The 14,991-nt window shown below is 44.7% G+C and overlaps 1 protein-coding gene across 1 annotated transcript in view; it reads left to right on the top strand.

Annotated features, from left to right (window-relative positions):
- LOC128300786 (discoidin domain-containing receptor tyrosine kinase B) overlaps positions 1 to 14,991 on the top strand; it is a 124,753-nt gene that overhangs the window by 25,135 nt on the left and 84,627 nt on the right. Inside the window, exon 2 of the mRNA XM_053036978.1 lies at positions 1,800 to 1,905. Within this exon, the coding sequence (XP_052892938.1) occupies positions 1,800 to 1,905 (106 nt within the window). The remainder of the gene's footprint in view (positions 1 to 1,799; positions 1,906 to 14,991) is intronic.

Here is a 14,991-nt window from a genome sequence, read left to right as displayed (position 1 = left end):
ACTGGATGATAGTGGGAAAGAGCGTTTTTTTGTTCCCCAAAGCTAAATCACGAACCAGCCAGAGGAAAAAACAGCGAAATCATAAGCAGGTCACGGTCACAAGGGATGCGTTAGCGGGGTCGGGGACACACAGATCGTTATTCAGGATTTTGCCTTTTTTTTGCCCTCCCGGTTCTTCTCCACAGCCAACGGAAGCGATGATGATGAGGCGAAACTTTTGCTCCACTTCATGGCGATTAATTGCGAATGAGTTAGAACATTCCGCGGGACGGATTGTGCGTCTCACGCGGGAGGTGTAGCTATCTTGTAAGCAGCTCTCGTGCCCCCTGTCTCTGGGGACTCCGTGTGTCGTGTGCTGCTAAAACGGTGGAATATTTCTCATTACCTAGCAAGATCGGTTTCGTTGGATCGTTGTTGGAATCAAACCTTGAGAAACGAGAATTCCCCCGGAATGGAAGATCTTTCGTCTGTAAAGACGTGTAACGCACTTGAGCGTGAAACCAAGGATCCCCGCTGAAGTCTACCGAATGGTGACGAGAGATTTCTCCTGTGCCACTTGAATGGGATGCTGGGCTCTGGAAAAGTGGCCTTAAATTTATGACGACCACGGAAGGGGCATACATTTTGCAGGCGTATCCACACAAATCTAGAGGAGTTGCTGCTTGCCCATCCGTCTGGGGCAGTGGCAGGCATTGCATTCTAGAACGATGGTGATGGTGTACGCCGGAAAAAGCAGGTCGAGCAGATGCAATTTAGCTCTTCAACTGGAACAGCACCGCTGAAGGTGCGCCGCCGAACACTGCTGCCATGCCTTTTCAAGCCGCATGCCTTAATTATACTCTTGAAATGCCGCTCGCAATGGCCGGACCGGGCAAGAGAACAGGCGAACAGGCCCTTCACAACACCGGGAGATCCAGGGCTTTTATTTCGCGCGGTGAAGCAACGCACCTTCGCATCGGTTCGCTCGCGCGCACACTGGATGATGGAATTCAGGCGCGCTGCACATTTTCATTTCATCAAGTTCCTTCTCAGCGCCCTATCCCGAGGAACGTGCAACGTGGCTTGAGAAGAAGCATCTTCGCTCCCTCCTTGGGACGCACTCTCGCGCCATTGGGAAGAAATCATATTTTAATGAATACGTTAAAGCACTGCTTAAGTAAGTTGATTACGCGAAGCTTCAATTATTCATCGGATGCCGAATGGGCGATGACGTACGCTGGTTTTTGTTGGCATTCAAGGTGACCCGTTCGTTGGGGTACCGGTACGGAAAATCTGTAGTTATAAATAAGCTCAAGAGTTCATCGGAATTGTTGTGCTGCTGGAAGCTGCCGGGGCGGGACTCTTTAAATCTTCCACTTACGTCTTGGGTGCTCTGTCTGTGTTGGAGGAAATTTCAGGTTGAGATAGCGTTTAATTGTTGCTTATAATTACTTTCTTTTTCGGGCAGTTGTTTCTCATCGCGGTTTGTATTTAAAAAAACGAATCGATTTGATTTGTTCTTCAAAGTTTGGAGCTCAAACATGGAATGTTTCTTATTGCATTTATTCATCAATATTGTAGCTATATTTATTACTATTTTACTATATTTATTTTATCCTCCAGGATCCCCAAAAATCCGTTCCGATTCAAGAAAAACTAAACCAAAACATATATCCCCATACGATATTTGTGTGCGCCCCCTATTACTAATGAATCTTTATTGCGTAAAAGTTACCGTATGCGCACACGTAAAACACACACACGCAAACGCTAATTGATGTTTCTAACCCGTTTCATCTTTGCCCCCCGTTTAATTACAGAGAAATGCAAAAACCCATTAGGCATGGAATCGTTCGCGATTAATGACTCACAAATAACGGCCAGCTCGGCGCACGACATTGGCAACGTAGGACCACAGCATGCCAGGTAAGTGTTCTCGCACCAAAAGACTCGTCACCCCACCGGATGGGGGGGGGAGGGGAGGAGGGAAAGCCTACTGGCAGAACGATACAAGATTCTTTCATTAAGTCTGCGGCCAAAAAGGTCGCTCAACGGCGCAACAAAACAAAGCTCTACAAAAAAAACAACACTCACACATACACGTCGTGGTGTGGGTGGTGGGGGTTAGGAAAAACTTTCCCCGAAAGCTTGTTTTTTTCCCCTTTCGCTGTGGGAAAAGGAAAATTTCTCCCCTTGCTTTGGTTTTTCCTTCTTCTTCTTCTGCTTGTACTCAACCATCTTCATGCGTGTGTGGTGTGCATGCTGTGTATGTGTGTGTGTGTGTGCCTTAGTTCACTCGTTGTTTAATCTTCACGGGATCACTTTTCTTCACTCCCTTCGTGTGTGTGTGTGTGTGTGGGAAGGGTGCTACAACACCCCACCCCACCTTCGATCTTTTGGCCACGGAGGAAAGATTTCCGTTTTTCTTTCCATCCCCTCCTCCCTTCCCCCCTGTGTGATTACGCCAACGGGTGGGATGGAAAATGTGTGGCCCACCATTCCTGTTTGCCTTTCACCAGCGGGAGCACTCACCAGCGAAACCCGAGCAAGGATATGCCCAGCAACAAATGGCTGTGTTGTGTTGTGTTTTGTGCTGCCACGCGTGTTTGTATGTGTGTGTGTGTGTGTGCACACCGTGCACACATACACACGCACGACGGGAGGCGGCAGGATAACAAATCTACATTATCCTCATCAGGGATAACAAATTGCTCTCATTTAAAATGAAAAATCACTATTTGTATTTTCTTTTCTTGGGATCTGCCACCAGCAGACAACACACCCTGTGCAGGCACACAGGGAAGTCGCTTAGTGCGCGCCGTGGCAGTGTGGCATGTTCATAGATGCATGTTCGTTCGTGGCACCCATCCAAAAGGTACAAAGCGCAAGGTTTGATATCACAAACAGGCAAAGGCAGTAGGGACAAGACAATGCAGAAGAATACTCCACTCCCCACCGTGTGCCATATCAATGCTTTTCCACGGGCGCAACCCGCCCGTTGCTGCCGTCTGCAACATAGGCTTCCATCCGGGTACGATCCATCTCCGTGTGACTCGGTCTCTGGTGGACGTCTCCTACCGTTCGTTCATTTCAGCACAATGGGAGAAAATTATTTTTCATTTTGAAAACCACGGCCGGCACAGGGATGGCGCACTGGAGGGCCTCTTGCCACCCACCCGGCACCCATTGTTTCAGGTGAGCAACAACGGGCGCCCACAGCTTCAGGTGCAGAAAATCTGCAAATGGATCACGAGTTTGCTCGTCCTTTTTGCCGAGCCATTCGTTTTGTGGCACGACTGGGCTGCACGGAAGGAAAATGATTATGTTGCCCAATTTCTGAGCAATGCACTAGAGTTGAGGGAGAGACTCGGAGACCGTGACTTGGAAGATGACAACAGGATTAACACGGCATCGTTGACGTTGTCGTCGTCGTCGTCGTCGTTGGCTCGGCTGTTGCACACAATGCAGGTGCAATGAATGAATCGTTTTCGTTTACCTTTTCGCCGTTCCAACGCAGTTCTGATGCTGTTCATTTAGCAGCTGTTGTGTTCGTGTATGGGATACCTCTACCACCATCACTCTGGATGGCTTTTGTGCAAAACTTTCCGTATGAAAAGAACAAAAAAGAAACAGGCAAATGAAATTCTAATGGCACCAATTTTTTATCACTCCTTCAATCACTTTTTGGCGATGTGTGATTGTTCTAGAGTTTTATTCTTTCCGTTCATTTACTGCTTTGATTTTTATGAAGTATTTGAGTTATAATTTTACTGAAGAATTGTTATAGGTTTGGTTATGAAATAGTAAAAATATTTTTAAGAGTTTTTTAGTGTTATTTTCTACACCTGTTAGTACCTTTTTTTAAACCTTTTATTTCAAACCTTTTTGCAAATTAAATAATAGAACTTCTAAAGCGTTATTTCATTTACTTATTGCGCACACATTTTTTTAGATTTATCATGCGTTACTACGTTACATGCAAGCGTTACAGTTACTTACTTACTTACTTGTTAGCTTGTATTATGCTGGCAATTTAACATTGCAACACATCATCTCCTAGCATAACACTTATTACATGGACGATTGAATATTTCACTTATCAACTTTTCGCCCGCTTTATTTATCATTTATGCGCAACGACAAGCACATCCGCAAAAAAAAGTGCTTTACCATGTTACTTTGAACCTACCGTCCCTAAACGAGCATTCAAATATTAACGACCGTGAAGGGTGAAGTCTTTAACCGCAATACATTCGAATTGAAATTACGCCAAAAACCCCCGTTTGCTAAAAACGCGCCTACTGCGTCCGATCGCACTTGGCGCAAACGTCTTATTTCACTTGTGCGAGAAGGAAGAAACAAAAAAAGCAGGCAGGGAAATAATAAAACGCCCAACCAGCAATTGGACTCCTCCCATCCATTTTTTATTCGGATCTCTCGTTCTGGCCTACATGCGACGCGAGATAAAAAATCGAACACACACGTGATACACACGCAAAATCACGGTACGCGATCCACGCCCTCCATCGCGCGTATACGGATATCGCAACGCACCAACACATTCAAAGCAACCGACCGACAACGCGTGTGTCGACAGGTACCTGTGTACTGTGCTCGCGTCTGCCGACTTAGAGTTAAATTTTGTCCTTGCAGCTTACGCGCCTATGTACGCATAGGCGAACACATTCAAAGCGACAGACCGATAACGCGTGTGTCGACAGGTACCTGTGTACTGTGCTCGCGTCTGCCGACCTAGAGTAAAATTTTGTCCTTGCAGCTTACGCGCCTATGTACGCATAGGCGAACACATTCAAAGCGACCGACCGATAACGCGTGTGTCGACAGGTACCTGTGTACTGTGCTCGCGTCTGCCGACCTAGAGTAAAATTTTGTCCTTGCAGCTTATGCGCCCAGTCATGCAAAGGCGGAGTCTCTTGGTCGAGTTTCTTTTGTTCTCATAGTCAAATTTTGAGTCAAGTTTCTTTCGAGTAGACAACCGACAGGAAGACGAACTTCAACCTTCACGCACACACTCTCACCGCATGGTATATGATTCTATGCAAAAAAAAGGGGGGTGGGGGAACTAGCACCACTCTCTGGCTCTCTCGTGAGAGCCGTTATCAGAGAATGATACTCTTTTTCCCCATATATTTGCGTGGCGATAGTGCTGTAATGAAAGAGAATATTGGATTAAGTCGGTCGAGCAGCAGCAATAGGTACATCCTTCAGGGTCGCGCGAGTAGCTTGGCTCACGTGCGTTGCTAACGGTTTATAAACAAAGCCTAACGGGAAGGATTTTTGTCATTGAAAATTTTGAAAAACATTCAAATGGCTTGGCGATTGGCTGTTTTTAAATAAAACATAAAATTTAAGGCATTTTGAAATCATTTTTGCATTGAAAAATAATGAAAAAAAATTTTTGTTATAAGTTTTAGAACTTTTCAAACACCATAAAAAGATGTATTATTTTATTCTTTACATTTTTGTAGAACATCATTTTTATCTATCTCTGCTACTTTTCTAGTTATTCTTAAAAATATGTAAAAATTATGGAAAAATCACCGCTAATATGTATAGAAAAACTACATTTCTTATTCTTAACCACTTTGTAGAACAATGTATGTATCTAACACTTAAACTTTTCCTGCTATTGTTAAATACTCCCGTGTGTTACCGATCGCCACAAAGCAATGTCTTCGAATGTATCAAATTATACCTAGTTTTGATCATTGAATTTGTGCGCTTGTCCTTCAAATATCTTAGGAAAAAGTGTTCCAATTGTTTAGTTAAAGTGTTGCCAATACTTTACAACCGATGGTTTATAAATAAATAATAATTTAACTACGATTAAATGCAGAAATCCACACACGCCAGTCAGTTGGACGCTTTAAATGAGAGGTTGAATATGTGGGCTTCGAGCCGCATATGCATATGCATATGCATATGCATATGCGCATATTTTTCCACAATTTTTACATATTTTTAAGAATAAATAGAAAAGTAGCCGAGATAGATAAAAATGATGTTCTACAAAAATGTAAAGAATGAAATAATACATCTTTCTATGGTGTTTGAAAAGTTCTAAAACTTATACCAACAATTTTTTTTCATTATTTTTCAATGCAAAAATTATTTCAAAATGCCTTAAATTTTATGTTTTATTTAAAAACAGCCAATCGCCAAGCCATTTGAATGTTTTTCGTGGTTACGCGCCGCTTTATATACCATGCGGTGAGAGTGTGTGCGTGAAGGTTGAAGTTCGTCTTCCTGTCGGTTGTCTACTCGAAAGAAACTTGACTCAAAATTTGACTATGAGAACAAAAGAAACTCGACCAAGAGACTCCGCCTTTGCATAACTGGGCGTCACCTAACCCCCCACTTCCCAACTATGCATAATCAATAAATGTTCGTCGATTTTTAGTACCAACCATATAAAACCGAAACGGAGCACCTTTGTTGCCTGTTGGTTGGTTGCTCGTTTTTTTTTTTATAACCAACCGGTTTAGTCCCGTTTCGCAAATGGCCGAAGAACGAGCATTTTCCATTTTGCCGTGATATATGAAGGATTTATGTTTCTGTTGGGGGGGTTTTTGTTTTTGTTTGCTGTGGCTGTTATGTTGACCCCCTTCCCCCGAGGGGGAGGGGGGCCGTCCCAATTCCGATCCCATTCCGATATGTTTACACACCGAGCCTCCTGCCAGCTGGACGGTGGACGATGGACGGGTTGTTGGGAAATATGTGTGTGTTGGGGGGGGGTTTATTGGTGTTTTTTTCCTCCAGGGACTGGAAGTAACCAGTGATCCGTCAATGTTGTTTTCCTTTTCATCAACCATTTATGATTGTGCCTTAGCCGTCCCCCCACCTTCCGGTAAGTCGTCACGTTATCGCTTTAGTTTTTCCAATCAACCATCGGTGTGTGTGTGTGGGTGTCCTTGGAAACGATGGCGGAAACTCAACAATCCCTTTCTGCTACACGCAAAGGACATTTCGGTTGAAGTTGTGCTTGTTTGAAGACGGAAAGGGACTGGCGCCGTACTAGCCAAGCTGTTACGGTTGGCCCATCGCTGGAATGGGTGACCAATTTCAGGTCAACTCCATACAATTGACGCTGTACAAACACGCGTCCGTGTATTGGCAGTCCAGTTCCAGCGCTTGATGGGTTTTCATTGCTTTGCTGTCAATTTTGACGTTTATGTCTTTATTCGGGTTTGGCTGTCTAATCGACGTTTGCATGATTGAACCGTACCGAGCAAGATTTGCATTGTCGAAGAAAGCACTACAATCATTCCCTTTTTCCCAAACAGTCCATCAGTTTTGAAACTTTAAAGTACGTGATTTGTAACTCTAAACGTATGGGGAATTTAGTTAAACGGAGCACCATAAAATGGCCACTCTTTGCAGGTGGGAATCATCAGGAGGAAAATCATTTAGCTCCATCCTACACCGTTTGCGACACACTCTGTGTGCGTTTTGTGTCACAAACTGGTCGGTTGGTCGTTGGTTTGGAGTGGTTCATAAAACTAGCAACAGATTGACGTTCACGATGATTGCGAACGCGAGGTACGGTGTGCTGTTTAAACGTGAAACCAGGACAGGACACGATTGATTCAGCAAAGGGAAGATGGAGAAAGAGAAAATCAACCCCCGGACCCGGACCCGGACCCGGGGCCCGGTCAATTTCTTTTCAAACGACGCGCAGCTGACTGGCGACGGTACTTCATAAATCAATATGGTACGTACGCTCGTTTCGCAGCGGACTCGGACTTGCGCTGTCGTAATTTGTTTGTACGGAATAAGCCCTTTTTTGTTGCCTGCTATTGGGCACTTCTTTGCATCCATTGCAAGATTGCAAGGCAAAAACACAAAATCAAGCCGATGATCAGTGGTAGAAGCTATCGGGAGAACCTTTTCTCTTCCCGCAAGCACGGTAGCGCTTCGAATCGCCAATCCTCCAGTCGGATCGATAGCAGGTCAACATGGTTCAATCATCCGACCGAAGGGGTTCTCTACCTCTCCACCATAGAGTCACCACCATCTCTACTGGCCATAGTCCTTTTTTTACTTTATTTTAATGCTGCTGCCTGGCACTTCTTGGAGGTGTACTGGTGGCCACCCGCTGGAGGAGCATCATCGATGGAGCAATATTTCCCTAAAGGGTCCCCTCGTTGAGGTGAAGATTCCACCGACTGGTTGCGGAATGACTTCATTATATGAGCGCCGACGTGGAAATACGTGGACGGACGTCCACTTGAGCGTCTCCCGGAGAACTGGTGGAATTGAATTCCACACAAAACCGACGCTCATCTGTCCATTTGCTGCCTTTTCGATGACTTCAAGACCCCAAGTGCTCATAATTTCTGCGCTAAAAACCCCGCTTGTAGCACATTCGTTTGCATTTCATGCATCGTTAGCGTTTTCGGAAGCATTTCGTGCGCGGTGATTAATGGAAGGTTGTTGTGCGCATTTTGTAGGGAAACACTCGAAAGAGGGAAAAAAGGGTTTTTTTTCTGTTGAAGAAAGGTGCGATTTGAATGGAAGAGCACCAGCAGCAGAATTGCATTTCTGCGCGTTTTTGATCATTGATCGATGCTCTCGCACGATCGAGTCGAGCAAGATGTACCAAGGTAAGCAGATAAAGTAATCGACAAATCAAAGCTCTGTCATGATGACGAAGGGTCTCGCTACATAAAAACAAGCCTGTCGTGTGTTAGTCTGTGCATACATCCAACTCGCTATGTGCGGAACTTTTGACATGTTAATTTAGCGATCTCAAGCATCGCATCGAGTGCTTCGGATGGATGTATGCCTGCAAGCTTCAGGCGTTGTTCCCAAGCGAGTCCCCGAACAAAACCCCCATCATGACGGTTCGGCCCATTCACCAATAAATCTTCTCCGTCCTATGAATGAGGTCTCCATAATTTCTTTGCGCTTTGTTTGGCGACGTGCATATATAGACCTCAAGAAGTCGCGTCCCTCTCCCTCTCAAGCATTTTCGCGCAACCCGACTTAGTCGCCAAAGTGGTGTTTGCTGCGGAACTCATAACTTTATGGTTCACCGTGTTCGTCGTAAAAAGCGAAAATTAATCTCCATCCCATACATAAACCCAAACCCCCTCCCGGCCTCTATGTTCCACCCCGCTGTCCACGTAGCAAAATGATGTTCCACTCGTTGCCGCCATGTTTTTGTAGGTATTATTTGAAGGGTGGCTTTGAACGGCACCCAACGGTGGTTCGTCTCGGTGCGACTCACCAAACCGACTCGTGAGCGACGCGGCCACTTGCCATTAAATATAATTAAAAACAATAAAAAGAAAAATCCGTCGTCGTAAATTAACACCCTACCCCCGCCAGCGGCCCCTCCATCATAACCTTCCAAAAGGTCCACTTCAAGCCTTCAATCTACTGGCCCCGGACGGGTGGAAGGTAGTAGTTCCGAGAATCACAAAAGAGGGACACTCCTTACTGCTTGCTGGAAACTGACGATGGCAAAGCGGTTGTGGTTTGCGAATGCGATGATGTTGATTTTTCTAATGACGTTGGTAAGCGGCGGAGAAACGGCCCCGCGCAGTCCTGTTGCTTTGGGTCCTGTCGGTACGATTCCTCTTCTGGGGGGCGTGGAGATGGTTCGTGGTGCCGTTGAACGATAGCCGTTAATAAAATCTAATATTTCAAATCCTAGTCGCCATTAAAAACATTTAGAGTCATTGTTTTGCGACTATGCACTGGGCGGCACTCGGTGGCTCGGCAGGGGAAACGGGCGGGGATGGGATGTGGTGGTGCAAATGGTGTCGGTCCCCGTTTGGGCCCATTTCCATGGGAATGGGTGAACGGTGATGATGGTGATGTGGGCCTGATGGTAAAAAGAGCCACCCAGAGCATAAAGCGGCAAAAATATGGGAAAGCGATCTTCTTATCGTTATGTTGGGGTTCGGGTTGGTAACGACTTAAGTCCTTTAAAGGTGGACCCGGTTATTTTTTTTTTATTCGTTTTGTACAAAACCAAGTAATGGACAGGGGAAATAAAAGATTGACATAAAGGTTTCGCTTCGGTGACATTGTTGTGGGTATTTAAATCAGTTGAACAAACATTTAATAAGTCTTTTTCTTGTCCTAGTTTGAATATTGAGTTTTATTATTATTTCTTTTCATACGGTTTTGTTCAGTGACACAAAAACACGATCAGTTTTAGTTTAAGGAACAATTAAAGCAGGATCTAATATTTAGATTTGCTCATCACGGTTTCGAAATTACACAATCTTTGATAAGTTGGATAAGTGCGATAAGTTTTAATTATTCCATTAATATCCGATTAATCATTAAAATCATCACGAAACAGAGAGGAATTTCCCATCCATTCATCGTCCTTTTTGTAACATAAACACAAAAGTAACACCTCGGCAGGTCGGACATCCGAATGGCATAATTTCCCCCAGAAAATGATAAACCATGGACCGTCACGGGGTCGCATTTGATTATTCGGTTTTTTCTCACTCTCTCTCTCACACGCTCTCTCTTACATCTGAACCTCAAAACTGGACTGCACTAATGGAAAAAATATGCTTTTTCCGGAATTAATGCTCCATCATTTGCCGTTTGGCTTGCTTGCTACCTTTCTCACCCGCCCGCCACCCAATCCGATCACCCAATTTCGGGACAACAACATTTCAGTCGGAGAAATCAACGGTGTACGCACCTTTCACCTGCAGAAGGAAACAACAGCCTTGGAAAAGCCCTACAGCCTGCATTTTGTTTTCCTTTCCGCTGTGTTTGTTCTTCCGTTCTCCCACACCCCCCTCCGCGATTCGATCCGCGTGCATCATTTCCGGTGGCCGCCGGGATCGCTACATTAATATAACATTTTCATTTTCCGTAATGACCGTCCCATCATCGTTATTGTTGTTGTCAGGCATCAGTCGGTGAAACACCACCGCCCGGAGACGACATTGTGGTTAGCCCTTCGTTCGCCGATTCGCCATTAGTCACTGTTGACGTGGTCACCATGGTTGTTGTCCTTTTTGGCGCGACCGCGGACCCGTTTGGTGGTTGCACTGGTTGGTCAATTCGCTGGTGTTTTTTTTTATGTTTTGAAGTCCATTTTCGTACCGGTATTGCAGTAATTTGGTTGCGAATACGAACCATGATTATTTGTTGTGGGCCTTGTTTGTTTTTGTAAAACGAACCCCTGTATTTAAACTTTCTTAATGATGTGTGTTTGTTCAGATCTACATGTTTTTGTGTATGAAGTCTGTATAATTACTGTATGTAGAATAAAAATACACGATAGTGATGGACGTTCCGAACTGCACCAATGATTTTGAAGCCGATTTCGTACTAATGACTTGACGGAGCTTGCACTAACTGACGATAATTCCTATAGGAATCCACTGCTGGAGAAGAAATCTTCTTAAGGGTGAAATTAGTTCATGTCGATTCAGATTCCTATCATAAAATTTTTAGACTCTGAAGGATTTATTATTATTATTATTATTATTATTATTATTATTTATTAATTCATCGGACATGCACGTGTCTTAATGAATACTTAATTGGTAATGTGACAAAGAGACAACGGACCTAACAAGACGAGTTGGACATTGATGGACAGAAACGGAGACGTTCGCGAAATGCCGGTTGGGAAATACCAAAGTCATACACATTGTAATTAGCGTTAAAAACTGTACACATTACATTTACGGGATCTGTTTGACCGAAAGTGGTTCTATATCGCGAAGTTTTGATTATTTCCCGTTGTCTAAGTCTCCTGGATGGGGCCAAAAAGTTAATGGAGCTAAGAAGGGCCGGTGCATCAATGTCGTTACCGATGAGGCCAGCAACAAACATACATTGAGCCATTGTCCGTCGTACCGCCAATGGCTGAAGTCCCAAGAGCAGGCATCGTGCTGTGTAGTCTGGGCGTGTGTCGTTGGCTCTCCAGGGAAGAAGCCTAATGGCAAACCGGGTTGCCTTCCGTTGGATCGCTTCGATGCGTTGGATCCAGGCATGTATTGAGGGACACCAAACTACACTCGCGTATTCTAGGATTGGTCGGACCAACGAACAAAATAGGATTTTTACGCACATGGGATCACGGAAATCTTTAGTCACACGAAACATTAAGCCTAGCGTCTGATTACCACGGTTAATTAAATTGATTTATATCTGCTGTGTTATTTCTAATCCTAATCTCGGACCCAGATCCTAAGAGCTCTGAATAATCTGATAGAATCCAATTCCGGAATTCTGTTTCACACCTAAAATTTCGATCCCGAACACCAGAGTTCATCTAAGCTTTGCCTCCAGTTCATCTAAGCTTTGAGAATGAATCCGGATTGCTTTGATTACAAATCTTGAAATCCGTTCCGAATCCCAATCAACATTTTTGTGCAATGTCAAAATATTAGTTTGACAACCAGTTACATCATTTAAGAATTTCATTTCTTTAGTGAAGCATTTTAGCCTGAAGAGAGTCATTCCAGTTCTGATTAGTTCAGAACCAGATCCAGCACAAACCTGGATTAGATTGAAATAGGTTTCGGTTATGGATTTTATTTTTTTCCATCAATCCAAACTTCCCCAAACTTCTTTAATTGTGTGACCCCTAAAATACACCGTCATATAATGAAACATATAAAAATAGGCAAACGAAAGAGTGAAAAGATTTGCACAGAAAATGACTAAGAAACCATGACCATGGTCGTTATCGTGCTTTTCATTTTGTTTGGTTAGAAAATTCCGTTTTTTCCCTCGTTTTCATTTTGGTTCACGGTCGACAGTGAGTGCTGACGTTGATGGTGATGACGGAGCCGTTTAGCAAGAGCCAGCACAGCTTTTAATATGTACCCTGTGCGCTCGGTGGGTTTACTCCCCGCGTCGGTGTGCCCTGTGTCGCCCACTTTGTCAGCTGCGGGTATGTCAGTTGACAGTCGCACCTCGTCGCAAGCGCACACGACAAACCTACCGGCCGGAAACGCATGGGTCATCAAGGCGGAAGTCACTAAAGGACCACTCATCCCATAACACACACGTGTAAATGTGTGCCTTATCATGCGCTCGATGCCGGGGACAACCTTTTTATTTTCATTACTCTCCTGCGTTGGGGTCTGCAAAGTGTCCATCGTCAAAGAAGACGAAAAAAAAACCACATTGAAACCAGCTTCCGCATCGGGGCCATTGGAAACAAAAATGGCCATTCCAGGACACACTTCACCGCAAAAAAAGCAGCAGCGAATCCAGGATGTGTAACCACTCCGCAACAGTGCGCGCTGTAAAAAGGTGCTCTAAATTGCATCATTGAATATGCGTTCGGTGTCACCGGATGGTGTGGGCAGGCGTGGAGTTCGAATAAGACGATGCCCTAAGATGCCTCACATTGATGGCAGAAAAAGAACTGCGTTTATCGTTCGCCGGCGGGGCCAACTGCTCACAGCGGAAGTGGCAAGATGTTAGCTTAGCTCTTTGGCAAACATGGCAGCCCACCGTGGCCCGGTCTGGGTGGGCCCGGTCGTTTCCGAGCAGCCCGTGTGCGTTATCTTTGCCAGCGGCTCTCGGATGATGAGCTGAGACTGTTTCGCCATCCCTCAAGGGCGGCCATTTTCCCTTTTCCCGGCACAGCAATAACCGTTACCGGTAAGCATGACGGCAGCAACATTCTGCTTTGGGAAAGAAGGTGGAAATGCTGGAAACTGTCCTATCAAATTGACTACTTGACGGGAAGAGGGTACGGGGGCAGGAGGTTTAAAGGGAGTCCAAAGTGCGGGGGGATCATCATTATGTCACCTCGTGTGTGAGTGTGTGTTTGTGATAAGTGAAAAAGCATTTGCAATTGATTTGACAGAATGTGTTTGCTGAGTGGATTGTCCCTCACCAAGAAATGGCAAATTTGTAGACAAATTAGTACATTGAATGTAAAACAAACAAGGGATAAAAGGTGGCTATTTTAATTATTTGAATTATTTAATTTTTTATTATTATACTTCAATTTATATTCATTTTCATAACGGAAAGCTATCTAAATGATTGCCAGTAATTTTTAACTCAACACAACTTTGTGAAAATTGCATAAATTCAAAATACCTTTAGGACATATATAAAATATCAACCTGCCAAACGGTAGAAAAATCATATCTTTAACTACACTTTGCTACCAACTTAACACATCCCAAGAGAGGTTTCGTTATCTGTGTTTTTTTTTGTGCCTAGGCTTCAGCAGCAACAACGCAAGCACGCACACGTGTCCCTAAATGGGGACACTTTATTTTATCGAAACTGTTCTTTTAAATATCGTCACATTCCCCCTCGGGTAACAAGGCACGGAATTTCCCTCATCCTCGCCCTAACCATAAATTGCCGACACATTGTCTGGTGTCGTTTTACACATTTTAAGCTACTCCAGACTACCGGGATGCCTTTATTAACATTCCCTTCCCTTCAAGACGGGACCAAAATTTGCGTGTTCGTGCCTCCAGCTCTCGGGCCATCTCAAGTCGGTACTTACTCTTTCTGCAAAGGGATGATTCCAGTGCCGCTGTGTGTGTGTGTGTGTGTTTGAGGGAGGTTTTTTTTTGTTCTCTCACCGTTTCCGTTTCCCATCCACCGCAGCGAGAGTGACGAAATTTCGTTCGAGCGTTTCAAAATGCTTTTTTAGTTAAAAATGTCAATAAGTTCCGATGAAAAATGTGCTCTTTCCCTGCCACTCGAGTGCAGCGCGAGTGGCCCGCCTGAGCTAATAAAAGCCATTCACGATAAGAAGGAAACAGGAGATGTCCCTTGGCCCCTTGCTGCTGCTGCTACGGGGCACCAGTGGCGCCTGCAACGTGCTCAGTCTGCAGGTCTACGAGAAAATGCTGGCCAATTTTTCCTCCCCCAAAGGTTTTCATCCTTCGCCAGCGGATGAAAGTGAATGGACTGCAGGCAGCAGGGCGAGAAAAAAAAATACGTACTGACGAACCCGGTCGTCCTTCAGACGGCGTCGGGCCGGTAGTGGCCCGGTGGAAAAAAAGGGGCCCGAACCAC

The sequence above is a fragment of the Anopheles moucheti genome, chromosome 3, assembly GCF_943734755.1.
Source record: "Anopheles moucheti chromosome 3, idAnoMoucSN_F20_07, whole genome shotgun sequence".
Taxonomy (NCBI): Eukaryota; Metazoa; Arthropoda; class Insecta; order Diptera; family Culicidae; genus Anopheles; species Anopheles moucheti.
The sequence above is the reverse complement of the archived record's forward strand: the minus strand, read 5'-3'. Positions and strand labels throughout refer to the sequence as shown.